At 42.1% G+C, this 20,448-nt stretch overlaps 2 protein-coding genes across 3 annotated transcripts; one reads left to right on the forward strand and one right to left on the reverse strand.

The window, feature by feature from the left end:
* Nucleotides 1-1,160: 1,160 nt before the first annotated feature.
* syn1 (synapsin I) lies at nt 1,161-12,058 on the reverse strand. Of its 2 annotated transcripts, none has more exons than XM_085425118.1 (14): nt 11,823-12,058; nt 11,051-11,526; nt 10,315-10,372; nt 9,818-9,909; nt 9,496-9,652; nt 9,308-9,397; nt 8,677-8,739; nt 8,447-8,589; nt 8,283-8,357; nt 8,090-8,192; nt 7,866-8,009; nt 6,545-6,614; nt 5,972-6,461; nt 1,161-4,004 (listed from the first exon to the last, which is right to left on the reverse strand). In XM_085425118.1, the coding sequence occupies exons 2-14, from the start codon at nt 11,386-11,388 to the stop codon at nt 3,977-3,979; spliced, it is 1,851 nt and encodes a 616-aa protein (XP_085281244.1). In that variant the 5' UTR covers nt 11,389-11,526; nt 11,823-12,058; the 3' UTR covers nt 1,161-3,976. The 2 variants fall into 2 exon arrangements, with proteins under 2 accessions (XP_085281244.1, XP_085281242.1); XM_085425116.1 differs by having other exon boundaries at nt 1,161-4,042.
* Nucleotides 12,059-15,137: 3,079 nt separating this feature from the next.
* On the forward strand, nt 15,138-18,971 carry vgll4l (vestigial like 4 like). Its single transcript, XM_085425119.1, has 5 exons — nt 15,138-15,323; nt 16,928-17,051; nt 17,183-17,420; nt 17,958-18,030; nt 18,183-18,971. Exons 1-5 carry the CDS (start codon nt 15,257-15,259, stop codon nt 18,482-18,484), a joined length of 804 nt encoding a protein of 267 aa, XP_085281245.1. The 5' UTR covers nt 15,138-15,256; the 3' UTR covers nt 18,485-18,971.
* The last annotated feature ends 1,477 nt before the right edge of the window (nt 18,972-20,448 follow it).

A 20,448-nucleotide genomic window follows, 5' to 3' on the forward strand; every position in this document is an offset into this window, starting at 1 on the left:
ACACCACCTTGTGGCCACATTAGTATGTTTTATGTTGAAAAATACTGTCAAACTATAGGACATTCTTAAAAGACATTTCTTTATAGAGGTCAAACACACTGCAATTTAACAAAACACCAGCAAATAAAAAAATCCTTCAAAAGCACACAAAACACAACATAAGTAGAATGAAACAAAATTGAACTAGATAGAAAAAAATATAACACACACACAATGGAAGTAGAAAACGCTTTAAAAAACAGGCGGCAAGTGTTCATGGGGAGACAATAACGTGACGGAACAGCTGCGGCAGGGACAAGCTAGCAGTAAACAGCTAATAGCAAACATGTATCTACAGTATTGTATGAATCATGTGATTAAAACACAGATTACCTGAATCTTTTTCTAACTCATAACACAGATGAGTCCCCTCGGTGCAGTTCTTCGCACATTTTGGCTTCTGTCACTTTTGTTGCTGGTCCATCGCATTATTATCTTCCCCAAAACACTTATGTTGTTTTTATGTTTTGCTATGTTGTTTGTTTGTTTTTTTGTTTTTGTTCAACTTACTTTTGTGGGCTGTGTTTTTGGGGGGCTAAGGGTTAGGTTTGCTGGTGGTATCTTTAGTTGCAGTGCATTTGACCTCTCAGGGCCACCGTATTTTTAGACGCTAGCTTACAGCAATGCAGAGTATAAACAATACTTTGCCTAATATTAAAGTCATTCACAACCGAATACTATGCACTGTACCCATTTAATATAAATACCTAAAGTCTATGAATTACTATTATATATATCCTTTAATTTTTTTTCTTTATAACTGAAAAACGAAAATAAAATAAAATGCAACCATGTAATTTTCAACCTGATGGATAAAGTAAGCTACGGTATAAAAATAAATGTTAACAAAAGTGTGAAAAACAAACTGAAAAACCAATGATGTCTCTGATCATCAAGGACAGCAAAATGAAAAGAAATTTGAATATGAATGTTACTCAACAGTTCTGCATTAATCATTTAGACTAACTGGTGTTGTTACAGTTATTCAGCAGCTGTGTCAGCATCTTTTAAACCCTACTTTACTTTACTTTTCTCAAATAAACCAGTCATTATTTGTCATAGGTTTTATTGGACATGTGCATGTTGTAATAACATACTCATTTTCACATAATATAGCTACATTGCATATAACATCAATATCATTTTTATTACATTTATTTCAATAATCCACCATGATTTATATTATGCAGTATCTTATTTTTGATTAACAAAAAAAACCCTCAGCTTTTTGATTTTTGCACTTACATCTATGATGTACATTTTGAACTCTGGCAGGCATCAACTGACAATCAATTTCACTCAAACTTGTAAGGATTTTACCGTTTCACAATGATTATACGGTGGAATTAAAAAACAATAAAAGGAGCTCTAAGAAAGAAGACAATGTACATTCACAGTCAGATATATCAACCATAAATAATGTAAACCCTTAAAAATAAAATATAAAAAAAAATATATATCAAAATGACTTCTTTGCATTGCCGTCGCGGCTCATCCTGTCAGGCTCCAGAGGGCTCGTGGCAAATGGTGTTTCTCAGTTTGGCCAAGACACCTCTGAGTGAAAGGACGGCACGGTTTTTCAAAGATAACCATCAGTGCTAAATGTGATGGCTCATTTTCATAAATTACACACTCAGTGTGAAAATTACTCCTCTCTTACTTATTCTCGGCTGTGCCATTATGAATCTGACAGTTACGTACTGACACTGAGTAACTGTAAAATGTAAAAATGAAGCCCTCCATTACTTATGCATAACATAACAAGCACCATATAGCAGTGCCATTCACAAGAAAATTGTGCATGTACAAAAGGAAAAAGTAAGTAAACTATTTTCCCAGATAAACTATAAAGTTTAGAGACACACAGAATATCAGCAAGCACAAATAGCAGCAGGGGAGGAAAGTGACAATCTGGATCACTCAGAGCTTTGCACAACATCTATTTGGTTTGACCAGGTTACAAAACAACATTCACACGTTTATGCACCATTGAACACAAGGGGTCACTGTGGCTACATAAACAGAAAAACACAGGCAACATGGAGAATCTGCAGGGGGACCAGGACTCACTTAGACTTTTCACTATTGGGTCTTCTCTAAAAGCGTGATATTGCCATACTATATCACCATATGAATCTATAGCACTCCTTCTGGAAGACATTTATAGTGCCTGGAGAAGATAAAACATTCTTCAGTGACAGCTTGGATTTTCAGAGACGTGATCAAAGAAAGTTTTGTCGGTGCAAAAGATGCGTGGCAGAATTGTGAAATCAACTGCAGAGAAGCATCGTGCAGTTGGCATTCCTAAAACTTGTCACCGTTTTACCTTTCTACGTGGTACAAATGAATTTCACAAACGTAACATTCCTTGGCTGTGTGTGCTTTGGAGTGTATCTTATGCTGACCTACTGCTAAGACCTCCTAAAACCTATTGTACATCCATTAAACTCAGTAGTTGGTTAGCAGTTTTTTTCTTGTCACATTGCTTTGAAAATTGAGGAAAATAAACTGTAAGTAACGATATTTTTCACTAACTGTACCTGAACAGTCGCCAACCCTGTCTACACTGGATCCCACTGTACCATGCCTGTTACAGACATGGCAGCACCCCAAAGCAGGAACCCTGCTTTGTCAAGTGGCAGATGAATAAACCTGAAAACCATTGTATTCAAGTATAATTTTGCAAGATATACTCTGTGTGCAAATGTGTTTGAAATAATAAAACATTCTAGCTCATTAAAATGCATGCTTTTCCTTCTTTTTTTTTGTAAACAACCACTATAAGACTGCAATGGAAGACCCTCACCCACACACAAGTGTCACAATCAACTGGACATCCCTGAGACAGCTCCATTTGATTTGACGCTCTTGTCTGTGTAAGGCATGCTTTCAAGTTAGAGAGCTGCTGGGCTTTTGTTCTTCTGCAACAAAAAAAAAAACGAAGAAAATCGGGAGCCACGACATACTCACGACACCAACTACTCTAATACTAGCTAATTTAACTACATGTGACAACACAGTTACAAGCGCCAAAGTCAGGGGTTGGGAAATGCAACCATTGCCTCCTGTTGACATGCAGCTAAGACATCACCATGAGCGATCTACAGCTTGAACAGATCTAGCATTTGCAAACACTGGACATCCTTTTTGTGCAGCTGTAGTCATTTGGGCACCATACAAAAATAATTAGGGAATCAGGAAAGCAGGGAGGATGTTGTTGTTAATTTTGCAAGGAGTAGAAGTGTGAAATAGTGGTGTAGCTTTGTTTTTATTGGGGATACATGGAGATTGTTTAGTGGCTTTAAGTCAGTTTGACAGCTCTTTATTCAAAATTAGGGGTTAGCTACATTTTCACTGTTTTTACTATGACACAAATATACTATTTTTAGATAAGAAGAGATAATAAACTAGGTGCTGCTTTTTTATTTAAAATAAAATATTTGGCTATCTTCCCTTCCCCAATAACTTTAATACAGCGCCTCAAGTTACTTGAACATAACGGCCACGATGAATTTACAGCACAAACAAACAAGTGAGAGCAATATTGTTTTGTTTCGTATTCATGCATATACAGGCTTCAGTGTGGAGTACAAACAGTTTTGAGTATGATTACTTAAGCTCGAGGCAAGGCAGGGAATGTTTAAGACATCAGTGCCTAACTGTATTCTACTTTTTGTTCGTTTTAAAAGAGTTAAACCATGTAGGCAGTGGCTATCAAGTGTGTACATTTTCACATCAGGCTCAGTGTACATGAATTAAAGACGGCATCCGGTTGGTCCTTGTTCGGAGGGGGAAGAAGGGGTCTGTCCTTCAGTTTGCCTGTCTCTTTTTCTTTCAGGAGGAGAGGGAAGAGGGGCTTATGCTGTCTCAGTCTGAGAAGAGACTGGCAAAAGATTTGCGTAGATTGCGTATGGTTTCGGCCTTCACTTCGTCCTGGCTAAGGCTGGCTCGTGGCGCTGGGGTTTCTGGAATGTTGAAGGTATTGGTAAGAGACTGGGACTTGCTATAAAGAGAGGAAAATGGCAATAGAGGAGAGGAAGAGGCTATTAAAGTCATGCAGCAAACCCATGGAATGAAAAGACTGGCGCAAGGCAAGACAGAGAGAGGGAGAGAAATGAGAGAAAAGGCTCAGTAAACAATCATAAAGCGCATTCCTTTCCTCGGGTCATTCAGTATTACCTTATCATTTCAAGTTAGCTTTGAATATGATATGGATATTGAATGACTTTTCTGGAAAGCAAAGTGATGCATGTTTTTGTATGCGACTGACAATAAGAGGGTTTATGTCTCATTGTCAGGAGAGCATAAAGAAGCTCAAGTATTAAATCCAAAATCAGGATTATGTATTCCTAATTTTGTGAATTATTTAGGTTACATTCTGTTCACGCAGCAACGTCAACCCGATATAAGGTGTCCTGTGTGGCACCGATGGAACATTGCAGCTGGATAGGCGCAGCTGTCAGTACTGCTGTGGAGGCTCACTGTGCTTCTCATAAGAGGAAAGAGTGACACACTGCAGAGCGCACTTCCTACTTTCAGCAGAAGCAAGAAGTAAAGAAGCTAAAGCAGGCAGAGACTACCGAATCATGGCTAACCCAGTTAAATTAAGGCGTGAATGATTTTGCTTACTGTATAAATAAATAAATTGTCTGAACACCTGACGGCAAAACGACAATATGTGATTACATGTGTCCAGTTTTTTTTTTTTTTTTAATTAAGAAATGTAAAATTTCACCCCGAGGCCCTTACAGCATCTGCGGTGATTCAAACACTGCGCTCCACTGCGATGCTGTCAATTTACCAGTTGATCTATGCCCATTCGCTTACCCATCGTCACTAGTTTGGGGTAGTAATCAAAGAATGAGATGCTGATACAAGGGGCAAAATGAGCTTTTTCCAAAGGTAACTGGCCTCCCCCTTAGCAACAGAGTGAGGAGTTTAGCTATTCAGGAGCATCTCAGAGTGGAGCTGCAACTATTCCACACCGAAAGGAGCCAAGTGAGGTGGGTTGGGCATCTGACACTGATGCCTCCTGGGTGTCTCCTGGGTGACGAGTTCTGGGTATGCCCTACAGGGAGGAGGCCCTGGAGGCACACCTCAGTATTCTACAAGATAATCTGGAGAAGGTAGCTGGGAAGAAGGAAGGCTTCCCCCAAACCGCCCGGCGATAAGTGTAAGAAAATGGATAGATGGATACTCAAAAACTCCATGATACTAAGGCCTTGCAGTGGGATTAACTTAGACCTGATGGTCTTGTCTTGGAAACCCTAGAGGTTTTATTGCACTTGGAGGTACGTCATTAAGTCTAGTAATATTATCTCCACTTATCTCTCCTTTCCTCCACTCGGCATGTGTCTGCTCCACTCCATGTGTGTCTTACACGGAGTAAAGAAGGAGCAGAGGAGACTCGAACTCACGGTGAATCAGAAAGCAGAGGAGAGACGCTCAGCACCAGCAGGCTCTCACACTGACCTGAAATAGACAAGCTGTGCTTTGAACTAAGTATGCTATCACACAATGAGTTATGTTTAATAATGTTAAAATATCTGATGAACATGTGTAGCCTCACTGCCAGTCGATGGCATTAGTTTCATAAGTTTCACAACAATCTAGATATGTAAACAAGGTTCAAAAGTTTATTTACATTAAAGGGATCTTTAAATATCACAATATGTAGCTTCATTACGGCTTCCGCTTGTTGTTTTAACGTATCAGGCGCTCTGCACAGACTTTGAAATGTTATGTTACGTGAAAGTGCTGCTGAAGGGCTGAAAAGTGTAAAAATCAATAAACCATGCACATTCGGGTGGCTCATTTGTCATTAAATAGATTTCCCATGTGGCATGCATGTCACAGTGCAGGCAATAAGAAGGGATCTTCTGCTTGAAGGATGAGGTGAAACCGATCCCATTTATCATTCACAGCTACTTACTTTAGTTGTGGAGAGCCGCCCATAGCCGGGCTGTCCTGACTAGGCTTCTGTGGAGGCTGAGGCTTCTGTTGCAGAGGAGGTCGTCCTCCTGGGCCCCCCTGACCCTGAGCGGCAGGACGTGGCTGCTGGGTGGTGGGTGCTCCAGGGCGTCCTTGTTGGCCGGGAGCCCTCTGTTGCTGTGTCCCTCCCTGTGACTGCTGTCTAGGGGGCATGGCAGGCCTCTGCTGTGGTGGAGGTTTTTGGCCTGCAGATGGTTTCTGCTGCGATACAGACTGCTGCCTCTGAGCTTGAGGGGATCCTCCTTGGCTTCGCTGAGGAGAGCCCTGACCAGACGTAGGTCTCTGACCTTGAGTCGCAGGCCCTTGGCTTGCCTTAGTCTGGTTACTGGGGTCACCAGTGGCAGGGCTGGCAGCAGATTGTTGGGTCTGTACAGGAGGTTGGCCTTGAGGTTGTGGACGCTGCTGAGATGGAGGGCTTTGCTGAGGACCACCTATCGGAGATAAACAAAAGAAGGAGACGAATCACATTCAAATTCTGAAATATTTTTCAAGACCCTAAAAGTCCAGTTCTTACCCTGTGGTGAAGGACGCTGTTGAGACTGCGGGACTCTCGGTTGTGAGACTGGCTGAGGAGAAACTGCTTTCTACAAGTTAACAAGGGGAAAATATCAATACAAAGCAAAAATGACATTCATTAGATGGCTAAGCAGAGAAAATGATAATGTATAAATATTTTAAATGTCTCTTAATTTGTTCCGAAGATTTTTCTTCCACAGCATGATCTAGCAAATCTCTTAATCACAACATTCATAACATTTTAAGCCACATTTAGAATTCTGACGGAAATCTACGTTCTAACTTACCTCATAACCAGAAACTCCTCTTAACCCTACACTGAATCCTTCCACACCATTCAAGTCATTTCAGGCAAAGTAAATCACAGTGTGGTCTGTTTAAAGTTGTTATTTGATTGTCTCTCTGATGTGACCATCTCAGATTTAGAGTACCCCAGGGATCCATGCTTGGCCCACTACTTTTCTTAGAAACACAACATGTGTTTTTAAAAAGATTAAAGAAAATATAATGCAGATCCTGTTGACTTGAAGCTCACTGAGTCTTGTTTTAATTGTTTCTTTCATATTTTTATGCCCACTAATATACAGTTAGGTCCATATATATATTTGAACACTTTCACAGGTTATATTATAGTTATATAATGGACATAATGTGTAGACTCTCAGCTTTTATTTCAGGGTATTCACATTCAGATTGGATGAAGGGTTTAGAAGTTCATTTGAGGCGTGTCCCTTGCATTTGGAAGATTTTACTGCGAACACACAACATGCGGTCAAGGGGGCTTTTCATGCAGGTGAAACAAGCCATCCTTAGGCTGCGAAAAAGAGGGTTAGGGTTCTCTGCAAGATGCAAGACACTTATAAGCCTCAAGAACAGAAAGGCTAGGCTGGACTTTGCTAAAAAGACATCGAAAAAAGCCATCCAGTTTTCAGTTTTGTAAAAACAATCTTTGGACAAATGAAACCAAGATCAACCTCTACCTGAAGGATGACAAGGAAAAGTATGGCGAAGCCGTGGAGCAGCTCAAGATCTAAAGCACACCGCACCATCCGTAAAACACATCAGAGGCAGTTTGTTGCCTTGGGTGTGCAATTTTTTGAATGCAATCTTTTTGTTCAACCTGCCGAATTAAAGCTGAAAGACATCGAACTTAAAATTCATTTTGGTAGTCTACAGAACCAAAATGACAAGAAAAAGTGTCTCTGTCCTAATATTTATGGATCTAACTGTACTTACAGTGTGTTACTACTAAAAGTGTGGAAGATAAGGAAAAGTTAGGGTGTGCTGGAGCAAGGAAAGCATGTCTGTTGTTTGAGCACCTGTGCTGGCTGTCCTGTACGGACTGTGGAAGAGCTTGAAGTACGTGGAACAGTCTGGTTCATTTTAGAAACCACTAGTTCTGCAATATGAACGCGATCCTCGTCCTGCTGGTCCCCAATCAGTGGCATCGAACAGTCATCAACCTTAAAAGACCACAACTTGATATAATTAGTGGACTCCCCTTAAGATCATAGAAAACATTGATATCATTGTCACGTAGTACCTCTATGATGTAGTCCTTGCCATCTTTACCATGTAGAGCCTCCACAGCACAGATGTCCAACCCTCCAAAGATATCGGAACAAGAATCCACCCACATTCTGTACCTGCCATGACACATTAATCAGACCTATTATAGTGCAGTGCGATACAATTTGATTTACAGTTTTATTTCATTTTCAACTCTGCGCTCTTACTTGTCTGACATGGCCACTTGCTCAAGCATAGATGAACCAGTATTGGTTTTCCAGTTGCCAGAAATTGATGTTCGCCTGTTAATTAAAATAAAGACTTAACTCTATTCTAACCATTTTCACTGTTTTTATTTTCATGCATGAACCTGAGAGGAAGTTTCACTCACATGTAAGCCTTGTAATTGTTGCCGATCTTCTGAATGCGCACATCATACTTTGCATCAATAAATGGCTCAGATGTGGCGTAGGTCTTGGTCAGTGCCACAACACTAGCAATATCTTGAAAATCATACTGATTGTCCACTTTCACCTAAAGCAGCAAGAGTGAAAATATTAATATAGTGACATCAGCGTGTTCACGTGGACCTGAGAAAATACTTAAGAACTCTAGATTTACCTTTCCCATCCCTGAGTGAGCATGGCCCATCTTTACCACTACAGGAAATTGAGGGGAGGTAATCTGCAAAAAGAACATTAAAACATGCTCAGATTTCTTATAAATGAACTTTCTCGTAGTGCCCCAGTGATTAAAACACCAATTATTTATCAGTTCTGATCGGGGCAGATATTACGATTGGTACTGATGGCCTGAAAGCCAGCCCAGTACTGTCAGGCTGTGACAGCAGGGAGGAATTAAACTGCTCTGCACCAACCCGTCTCAGTTTAACTGTAGCAACACTAACTTGGAACTCAAGAAATCAAACACTCACCATCTACCAATTACAAAAAAAAAAGTCGATGCTTAGAAAATGTGAGTGCTCTCAGCTGCTACATAAGATTGAATATTGACATGGAGGTAAATTACACCCCTGACATGTGACCCATGCAGAGGTTGTGTGTGTGTGTGTGTGTGTGTGTGTGTGTGTGTGTGTGTGTGTGTGTGTGTGTGTGTGTGTGTGTGTGTGTGTGTGTGTGTGTGTGTGTGTGTGTGTGTGTGTGTGTATGGGTCTAGGTCCTTGTTATTTGAAGAGAGTAGCCATGAAAACAAATGAAAAGGAAAAGGAGAAGGACATAGGGCAAAAACTCACCATTTCCTTGTGGTTTGGATAGTAAACCTGCTCAATCAGTGGGAACTCCTCTGAGCCAAGCTGCTTGTGAAGCCTAGACATTTGAGCAAACTGAAACGTACAGAAAGATGCTGCTGCGTAGTATGTCTATGTCACTCAACTAAGTGTGTGCTGGCTTTAAATGAATGCCTTAATTAAATCCTACTCACCACCCACGGTTTGTCGCAGAAATTGTAGACCGAGTGCAAAGAGTTCACACTTGGCAGTCCAGCATACTGCAATCCAATCACTATGTTACGATGGTCTCCATTCTTGTCCATGCTGAACGCATGCTGTCTGATCAGCACAAAGTCTGGCTTAAAGGATCTGGTTCAGGGGACATGAGCAAAATATTTAACAGCACTAAAAAAACAACAAATCAGTTTGATGATTCATTCCATTTGGGGCACAGTGAACGTTTCAGCAGAAACTCGTAGTTTTACCAGCGCTGCAATTTTTTTTCTAAAAAGAAAAATTTTGCAGAGAACTTACTTTGTAACTTTATGGCCACTCCTAATTGCATCAATGTTCACATTGTAGGTACCTGTGGCATTGGCCACCAGGTTGATCTCAGAGAACTCTGCCTGAAAGGACAGTATCAAGGTCAAACCCTAATAAACACTTCAGAAATCACAGCGGTGATGATTGGAACCAGCGGTCAAGCAGAACAAGACACAATTAAAGAATATCAGGCTCTGTGTGAAATTCATCCTTCCTGTTTTGAGGCCACATAAGAAAGAAATGTCAGTCCAGAATGAGGTAGAGAGACTAAAATAGTAGGAGAAGAAAATGCCTTAGGCAAAGAAGATTTTAAAATGTTTATGGGCTTCTCTTCTGTTAAAATGCTGCTTAGTGGATTACATCATGAAAGACCACTGAGTGAAACTGTAGTAATAAATATAAGGCTGCACATTTCTCCTCACAAATAGATTATTGGTCTGCTATTGGCCCAGACAATCTACAAGTCTGCATCACAAAGCAAAACTTACCTGTTCCACCTTGATGTCAAATTCCCCATGGACCTTTCTTCCTCTGAAGACCTTCACCCTGATTTTAAAGCAAGAAGTTAAATGATTACATCAAAAAGTTGATATATGGATGTGATTTTAAAATTTTGCCTTTCTATATTTAATATTTGCCATTATTTTGGCAAATTTTGAAATTTAGAGAATATATATATATATATATATATATATATGGATGTATAAATAAAACTACTGGTGTTGCATCAGGATAGGTCAGCTTCCGTTTATTGTGAATATCAATCCTGTCTCGATAATAGCAAATTTCTTAGTTTGTTATCACTATTGCATAATGCGCGCGGAAAAGAAGCTCGACTGTCTGCTGAAATCGTTTTTCTTCTGCACTTACAGCCGCTTCATTTGACAAATAGGTAATCTCCATATTCATGGCGGCCATGAACGCATAGTGCACTTGCGTAATTTCAGATTATCAGCAGAATGCAACACGAATCGATCACAAGAAGAAAAAACAAGCTGATCGTCAAATGAAAATGGCTTCTCTGCCTTCGGTCTGTTGCGCCTTTGCCATGGCACAGTTTCGGCGCACAAAACCTCCCACCGGTTGTTTCACGTGATGGAAGGATACCTCTCAACACCGGATGAATCATATGACCTTCTAGGAGTTAGGCCACCGCAACCCACGGTCTGGCACACTTTTGCTGTCTAGACTAGGCAGCGCGCTGCCAATGCGCACTGCTCTTACCAGTCGGTCTGCTGGTCGTCGATGACCAGGAGGATCTTAGCGCTGCTGGAGACACCTGCTCGGTCCGCTGCCTCCGATAAGGTCGCAGCCGCAGCAGCTGTGGTCTGTTTGACGGCGTTGGAAATGGATGAGAAGAAGCCTCCACCTCCACCTCCAGACTGCTGCTGTTGCTGCTGCTGCTGCGGCTGCTGACTGGTGGACTGGCGCCTCTCTGCCGGCCCGGGCGACACTGCGGGGCTCTGCTGCGGCGGATCGGGGCGTTGGAGGTCGGTCATGTAGCCATTGGGTAGGTTGGACATGAAATTGCTGTCCGAGAGTCGTCGTCGCAGGTAGTTCATGGTGGATATTTGTTGAAATGACGAAGGAGGAGGATGTGGGGGTCCAAATACACTGAATGCGACTTACAACTCGGTGTTCAGTGGGGAAATGAATGACTAGGCTACTTTCCCATGTGCAGGAACAGGACCCGATGTTACCTACAGAGAAAACAGGTCCCGTGTTAATATAGAAGGAGAAGCTCGACTATCTGATCATAACAGTGGCGATGAGTCGTGACGGTGTAGCTTAAAGAATTTGCTAAGATGCAAGAAGAAATCAGCCCTACTTCACCTTAGCAAATTGTGCAAGCCAATTATCAGTCTCCGTGTAAAGACTGACGCAAATAAAAATATAAATTTATTGACATTTTTTAACATGTATCCTGTTTCCAGAAAGCCACCTAGCACTTCAGCAGCCTGTAGTAACAGCCACAACCGGGCATGATGAAGCCTACCTGGGAGTGTATCCAAACTGGTCTTCCCCAAGGATGACTTGATGATTCCTCGTTATTACCTCCTGTCTGTCACAGAAAAGCTCTCATATGGGTGACTCTCATATCCTCCGTGCAGGCAAGTCAGGCATCAGGCTGAAATAAATAAAGCTACAGCCCTTCCTGCATCACCGCCGTCCTTCTCATCAAGCCCCAGTTTTTTCCGTCTGCCCTGCGTCACTCCCAGTCATCCTGAGGGAGAGAGGAGCTGCGCGGTCGTCAAGTTGCAGCAGGGTGATATCCACACTTCCGGTGTCTCTTTGGGGGGAAAGAAAGAAAGAAAAGTCTATGCATATCTAGGGCTGATTTTTTATTGACGTCAGAGTTTGGACATAGTTAAACTAAAGAAGTAAAAATAGCAGCCACAGCTAAAACCGCATAAGTGGCGAGCTGTTGTTTTGTTGAGTCTTATTAGCGTTGTTGAACTTCCGGCATTGTTCTCGTCAGTATTCTTGTAACTTGACAAGCTCCATGATGGGGGTATCAGGGTGGTGCTGATGAGAGCGGAGAAGCAGGGGCGTCGCTCGCTGTTGGACATGATCCTGCTGTTGGCTGCAATACCTCTGGGTGTTGATTTCATTCGGGCATCCTGCTGGCTCCAATAAAGCAGCAGCGGCACACCAACTGCTGGGTTGTCAGGCCTGCTGAAACAGGGTGTTACTTTTGATTTTCAACTGAGTCAATACAGACAGTGAGGGATGCGCCGTCTGTTAGTGATACTCGGAGCCCACCCCCCTGGGAGCCATGGGTTGCTCTATGGAAACTGTACCATATGGCAGAAACTACAGAGACACGGATAGAGGCCTAGAGCCGGGTGCATTTCTTATCTAAATCATTAATGCATTTTAGAGATAATAAATAGCCTGTTGCTTGCTAGTAAAAAATACCGCTATTTAGCTCCGATCTTAAGAGTTGGGAATAGTGAACTGCCTATTAATGTATCATTAGTTTACATTTATTTTTCAGTGGATGGATTTTAGTTTTATTACATTAGAATTTGTGTGATTTCATAGAAAGTGGCTCGATTACTTTAGTTCACAAACCAGAGAAGCAATTGCTCTCTAGCTTGCCTTTCTTTTTTCTGTGCCCCTTTTTTCTGTCATTATCCTGCCCACCATGAAGGCATGCCCAGGCAATGCATCTGTCAGGTAACCATCAGTACACACTTTCGATTATTCAGAAAGGGGAATGCTCTTTGTGCTCTGTGGTGTGTCGCACACAGCTGCTTTATCATGGATCATACAAGGAGGTTTATGATAGTTATTGACGGCGTCATTTATTTATTGGTGTTTTCCTCGGGTGTTTTCTTGCTTGCAGTCACCAGTGGAGTGGAGTCTCCTCACTAAATTAAAATATAGATTAGTGTTGCAAGTTTGGCTAGGCTAACAGAAAATAATTATTTCAACTTTTACCCAAAGTGATGAGGCTACTTTCTAACTTAATGAATGCCCTACCTTTATGTTTTTCTCTGTAAATGTGTTTATTCCAAAAGAGAGATCATGGTATGCTGTGTGTGCTTAAAAAAATCAGATGGAAACTGAACAAACAGGGGATAAAAAAAGAAGTCACAGGCCTAAACTACTATCTGCAGCAGATGGGCATTTAAAGGTCATGGCTTTAAGAAGTCTTCCTTTAAAATCCAGCAAAGAACTGGCGGAGGTCCTGAGGCATGCATCTGGAACTTCAGTGATCGTTCTGTTTGCTGAAGCCTCATCAGAAATGGCCTCTGCTTAAGGGTGGCTGTAAAGAAGCCGTTCTTAAGGAAGGGAAACAGGGGGGGAAGGCTGCGGTACACAAAACTACACTAGAACTGGACTGAAAATCAACAGGTCTTAATTAGAAAATTTAGGTTTTGGTTCAAATCATCATCAACATGTTCAGAGGAGGTCAGGAGAGAGGTAAAGCAAGTATCTACAGCCATTTGTAAAACACAGTGGAGGCTCTGTCGTGGTCTGAAGCTGCTGAAATGCAGAAGTGTTAAAGATCTTGTCAAAATTTAGGAAAATATGAACAAGAAGGAAAAGTGAGATCTGGATCCACCATCTGGAAATTATCTGATTGGCAGCAGCTTCATTTGTCAGCATGACACTGATCTCCAGCTCACTGCCAGTACAGTAAATTCATACCTGAGTAGAAAAACACATCAGTCATGAATTGGAATTCAACATTATTGAAGGAGTGTGAGATCATCTCTACAGAGATTAGAACAAGAGTTAGGACAATCGTTGCAAAACTAGAACTTCTACAGCTTCCCTGGCCACTTGCAGATTTATAACCACATTCATTTCATTTTTAAAACGTTAAACTGCATTTTCCCCCCCACAAGTTATTTTCCTACCCCTGACCGTGCTATTGCTTTGTACGACATAAGGGGGCACTGTTGAGCTTAAATTAAACCTAATATTTTCCATGCACGTATGAACAGTGGGACTTCTAAAAGAGTAGCTTTTTATCACGTTAAACAAAATTCACCAACCTGTTAGGGTAAAACTCACAAGTAGAAATCTCCCACTTGTATATCAACAAAGTCCAGACAGCACAAAATGGTATTTCTCAATAAGTTTTACAGATACACCTTAAAACAATGACATTAATAATGATTTCCCCCCTTTTTCATTAGAACTGTCACGTATCTAAGTGAGCTGCCTCCGAGGCCTTCTACATGTCGTCAGACTCGCATTACACTCTCAGAAGAATTTTTTTTTTCTCATGGCAGCAGCAACATTTTCAGTACTTAGGGAGTCTTTGTCTGGCCATCAACAAAAGCCCTCGGATTGCTGGTGAGGCAGGCTCAGAGTACAGCTGCATGCGTGTATGGGCAGGTCAGAAGAATGACTGGAGCTCCGGTGGGCTAAGCACTCGGAAAAATGCAGTTTGGTGAGATTGCAGATTAGGAGGGAGGTGGGAGGGGGACAGGTGTTGATTCCATGTATGGGGAAACCCGCAGGCACACTCTACAAGGAACTGAAAGAAAATAATTGATGACGGGGGGGGGGGGGGTTGTTTGTTTGTTTTTTCAGGATGGAACTTTTCGTATAAGAGAAAGTGCCGAATAAAGCAAACAGTTCTCTAATCAGAGTAAAGTCTGGTATACTGTGACATTTAGCGCCTTTTTTCTACTTTAGCGATGGGCCTAACTGCAGGCACATTCCCAACATGCAGTAATAATAATGAGTGAACCGGGGCTTCTCATTGGCCCGGGCAGCAGCCAATGGAAAGGCAGGAAATGAGTCACAGGTCTGTCCGCACTCACCTGATACTTTACCTGACGGCGCTCAGAACCAGCGTCTCATTACCTTTCCAATACAGTCTATAACTGAGGCTCTTTGTGTCCTGTAAAGTCCAGCAGTCAAGGTGTTCCTCTGTATTTGGGCTCAGCAACACAAAGATAAGGAGCAATGGCTGTGGCTAACTTCCAATACATAACTCGGATGAGCAGTGGCTTCAAGGTCTACATTTTAGAAGGTAAGCTCGATTTACGCTTTTTTAAAAATGTCCTCATGTTTCTTGATGACAGTGAATACTTGGATCTGTGGAAATAAATCTCTGCTGTGGTTGTGCCATATCATTTACTTATTAGTATGCGTATTTAATATGTATTTCTCAATATGATATGAACTATATACAACATCTGTGTTAATTAAGTGGCATTTAGTCTGTCTGTGATATTTAGGTGAAGTCAGGCAGAAAGAATCAGATACGGTGACAATCAAATGACAGCGATAAGTAAACAATCAAGTATGTGTACTGCTAGAACCACGTTTGGCTTTTTCGGTTAATATATTTAATACACTGAATCTTACATACAGACTCTGTAAATACTCACCTGAGGCTTTAACTGAGCTTTTCTAAACCATGCGTTTCTGTTGGGTAACAATAAAATCAGATTTAAATGCAGTGAACCAAAAGGTCAGGAAGCATTTTCCCTCTGCTAATAAGGAAGAAATAACCATGCCCGAGGCATTAGAAAATCAGCATAGGTGTGGTTATACCTACCCCCCTCCACAAAGCCACACTGTGTGAAGGAATAGCTCACATGTGCTATTGGAGAGTTTAGATGTTAGGAAATGTGAACTGGAGTGAGCAGTGTGGGCGTGAAGGCTGTTTTGTTTTTCTCTAGGAATGCAAAACCAATTTAAACAGACTGTCTCAATTCAGTGTGGCACCACAGACTATTGTTTCTTTAAATACATCCATTGGCTGATTTGAATACAGTTTAGCACTGCTGCCCGTCAGTGTGGATTTCCAAGTGTTAACGGAACACACAGTGCAATTGTGCTGCCATTACATTTTCAAACAGTGCTTGTGTTTTGGCTGCATGCATTACACATCAGCCTGGGGATGTGACTGCAGGCTGATTTTCCCAAACGCCCCCCTGTGTGGCTTTGGTTGACATTTGATGGGTGATAAACCTGCAAAAGACTGAGACATCCAGCCCATTTAGTGTGTCTGTCCTGCACTGTAGACATGCTTTAAACTCCTCTGATTGAACAAGCCACTGACATCAGCAGCTGCCTGTCGATGTGTTTCGACTTGTGTAATTGCAAAGATCCAGGATGTGTACGTGTTTCGCCTTGATGGCCTTTTCACAAATGGTTGACGCCCAAATCGGGGTCCTCAGACACGGAGAGCAGTTTGATGTTTTTGCACTCCATCCAAATAGGGGGAAAAAAACTTGTTTGCGTGTGACTGGGCTGAATGCCAATATGTAGAAAAACAACATTTACCGTTAGCATTGAATCAGCTGTGAAGTGTTGTAACCCTCACTGATCAGGTAAATCGAGTTCTACAGCTTAACGGAGTTTACGATTAACGGTGACAAAAAAAAAAAAACGCTTTCCCACGAAAAGCAGTCGTGCAAGTTGATGTCATGGATCAAAACAAGCAGTTAGTCATCACTGCTTCACATCATTGCCAGTTAGATACAATCACAAACGTCACAATATACCATCAGTGATCTGACGTAGGATCGGCGTTGGCAAAGGGACCGCGGGCACCCCTGATGGGGTCGTGTTTCTTTGAAAGTCTGCATGCTTCTTCTAATCCCGCATTTTAATTTTGCTCTGCAGGTCAGCCTCATCTCAGAAGCGAAGACAGATACAGACATATGACACACGACCGGGCTCGAACCCAAACGGTGTATCCAATCAAACGCAAGCGCAGCCACGAGAGAGGTCTGACTTTGGAGGAAAGGTTGGTTGAGCTGTTTAACTTTCCTAAGAACATTTTCTTTTGATAGATTCAACTTATTAAATGCAAATTCTGTCAAAAAAAAAAAAAAGACAGCAACGAGGGTCTGAAACTCTTTCAAATAATTGTTTCAGACGAGAGCGAGCGATGAGCCGAAGCAGGCTGGCCCAGAGAGCAGCCCCAGCAGTGTTCAGCAGCCAGCAGAGTCCAACACAAACCCTGAGTCCAACACCCAGCCCCACCAGCCCTCTGCCCACCCATGTGTACTACACACCAGTCATGGATGAACCCCTTGCCCTCATCAAGAAACCCAGAAAAGAAACTGAAAGCGCAGAGGAAAAGAATAAAGGCACCTCTTCCAGTCAAATCCAGGTAATTCAGCAAAGCTTGTCTAGAACACAGGGTATTTAGGAGGTCATACTGTTTACCCTACTGTATAACCTCAGCATAGCTTCAGGCCACCAACCACAGGGGTCCATTATCTGTAGTCAGTGAATCCAGCTGCACAAGCATTCTGCATCTAAGTGTGTCTGCAAGCCTAAGCTTGCCTGAGCTATGCAATCCAGCCGGATTCGGGAAGAAAATGTGAGTAATGGAGGGAGGAATGCCATCAACAAGACCAAACAGACTGCTTTCTCTCTGACCTGTTTATGCCACCACACTGGGAGGGAGCTGACTTTCACGCGCAAACCCAACCAGTTTAATCGGTTTTCAGATCGTGTTGTTTTTAATTTAAACTGTTGCAGTTGAAGAGCGAGTACACAGTCAGGTTTAGCCAAAGTCAGAACAAAAACACAAAGTTTGTGGAATGAAACGAAAGCTTAAAACCAGGGTTACAACCTGTGCTTCAAGTCTAATTACTTTGAGTCTAATTACTGACCCATTTCTTTTTCTTTTTCTTTTTTCCAGATACGTCCCTCTGTGATCACTTGCGCCTCCTCGTTACGAAACCCCTCTTCAAGATCCGTGGGCCACTCATCAGGTCAGTCTCACACTCACTTGGAATGAGCTCATTTACCCAGAAGGTCACTCCCTAGTCATCACACGTGCCTCATAGCACAGCCATACCACGCACTTTTACTGACTCACTTAGGTGTGTATGTAAAGGTTTGCCATTCGTCTTCTATATTGCAGTGGTTCCCAAAGACAACTATGATAACGTCCTCGAGGAGCATTTCCAGAGGAGCTTGGGTGTTCACTACCAGAAAGCTCAGTCCCAGCAGCTCTCCATCAGCGTGTCCGTCGACGACCACTTTGCCAAGGCTTTGGGAGACAAGTGGCTACAGATTAAATCCAAGTCTTCCTCCTGTTCTTCCACACCGCCCAGCAGTCCAAGTGTCACTCACTCCCCCACCTACAGCCACAGCCCAAATCTGTGCCGCAAAGAGTCCACAAGCAGCTCAGTGCTAACGCCCAGCCACTGGTCTGTCAATTAAAGTAGAAATGGCATCTGATCCTGGTGGAAACTGGACTCTTTGAGACTTTTAACATTTCACTGCCACTCTGCAGACGGCTCTGCTGTCTGTCTGGCTGCAAATGCCAGTGCAGGAGTTGACAGAGCGAGCTTACAGATGCAGGAGTGCTGTCAATTTGGATCTCCGCGTCTACAAGCTTAATACAGCAACACAAACAAATGTAGCATTATTTGGGACATCGACATATTTTGTTACATTTCTATCCTCCGCTTGCTTGATAGCATTTGAAAAGCTGAGATAATGTAGATGGTGATGTGGGATGATTGGGGAAAAAATCCTTTACATTTCTTTTTGTAAATGTGTCATTTCTCTGAATGCCAGTTACACTGTATTATATTTATAATCTGATACCCCTGGGTGCTTTACAGTCTAAGTGACTAGCCTATCTGCTGTAAAATGTGCTTTTAAACTGTACACAAACCAGACAATTAAAAAGACCTAAAATTCATATCTCGTAAACCATGTTTTTGTTCCCTGAGTGTGAATGGTCTGGACAACAAATGTCTCCAGAAAATGGGACGTTGAAATAAAAATGAGTAAAATGAAACGAATCGCCTTTCAAACTAAAGGGACGTGAATCCAAGGACACCTTGTTAAGATAGGGCAGGGTGGCATACCAGACAACCTAATTTCAGTAGTGAGTCAACGTGTGTCTAGAACACATCCGGCACTGCGTTTTAACTAGCGGTTGATGATACACACAGGAGTGGAAATTAAATGGATGTACGGGTAACTCATTCTGTACTTTTTCCTGGAGGTTCTACAGAATGTAGGGAGCAAGTTCCAGCAGGCACAAAGCTTGTGCTTTGACATTCCTGTCTCCTGAGAAAATGACTGTGTAAGATCCTACAGATCCTGTTTGGCAAGGGATAGGAGGGAGGGAAAAGTGGAAGAAAGGGTTGGGCTAACATAGGCCTGAGCATGAGAACCAGCCACACTCTTCAGTTACTGATTTGCATGTCCTATCTTGCCTAATTTTAAATGTAAAAGGAAACATAGCAACAACAAAAAATTACAGTGTTGGGCTAGCTGAAAAGAAGTGGGGATTAACCCAACTGTCATGAAAAGCTGAGCATATAGGGGAGAAAGCTTTAAATGAGGGGTAAGTTGAAAGAGCAAAGTGAAAATCCTCCTACTTTAAAACAACTAAAGCTAAGTATTAAACGTTGGCTTTACTCGCTTATGTGGCTTTAGTTTAAAGATCTGCGCAAAAATCTGAAATCCACCAAACGATGATGTGAAGTTTGCACCTAACAGACTGTGGAGGGGGTGCATGCATACAGCAGCAAACAGTGACCAAACTGCTGATTATTCATTTTTCTCCTTAAGACACAAACTGGTATTTCCACTCATCAGCCCGCGTAACCTGAACACGGACAGGAATGCCACCTAGAGGCCCTCGGGTTACCCATATACGGCCGACTTTGTCAATGACAAATGGTCTCTTGTTGCATTATGGACGAGTCAAATAAGCAAAAGCAGAGCTCTGTGGGTAAACCTTTTGATGGGGGGACCTTAAGAAACTTAAGGAAGAGGATAATGCTTTTCCCAGTTTACCGCTAGGAGGCGACTGAACATCCCTCTTGATTAATAATCCATTTCACATGTGCTTTCATATGCTCTGACAATGCAGCGTGAGTGAGTGTGTGTGTTTACTTTTCATTGAATGTTTTACACGGTAGGAGGAAGTAATCTATCTAAAAGGAAAAATGGGTGTGATATTCAGTGCTAAATGAATCTGTGAGTCGACCACATTAGCTAATATTTTTGCACCAGATAAAGTCATACACTGGATTACACATACACTCTGTTTAACCAGGGTAAAATATTAACATGTCTCATATATCAACCACCGCAGTTCAGCACAGCTAAGCTGAAAGTGGCTCACAGATATAAATTATATAGATCAACCTGCCATGAGAATG

This window comes from Rhamphochromis longiceps, linkage group LG12, assembly GCF_057381845.1.
Source record: "Rhamphochromis longiceps isolate RC_006_pf linkage group LG12, R_longiceps_female_GT1.1, whole genome shotgun sequence".
Taxonomy (NCBI): domain Eukaryota; kingdom Metazoa; phylum Chordata; class Actinopteri; order Cichliformes; family Cichlidae; genus Rhamphochromis; species Rhamphochromis longiceps.

Coding starts and splice junctions, on each gene's coding strand:
- syn1 (XM_085425116.1), bottom strand. CDS start 11,388: ATGAACTACCTGCGACGACGACTCTCGGACAGCAATTTCATGTCCAAC. Junction 10,373..11,050: donor GACGACCAGCAGACCGACTG/GTAAGAGCAGTG, acceptor CTTTAAAATCAG/GGTGAAGGTCTTCAGAGGAA. Junction 9,398..9,495: donor TCTGCGACAAACCGTGGGTG/GTGAGTAGGATT, acceptor TGTACGTTTCAG/TTTGCTCAAATGTCTAGGCT.
- vgll4l (XM_085425119.1), top strand. CDS start 15,257: ATGGCTGTGGCTAACTTCCAATACATAACTCGGATGAGCAGTGGCTTC. Junction 17,421..17,957: donor CCTCTTCCAGTCAAATCCAG/GTAATTCAGCAA, acceptor TCTTTTTTCCAG/ATACGTCCCTCTGTGATCAC. Junction 18,031..18,182: donor ATCCGTGGGCCACTCATCAG/GTCAGTCTCACA, acceptor TCTATATTGCAG/TGGTTCCCAAAGACAACTAT.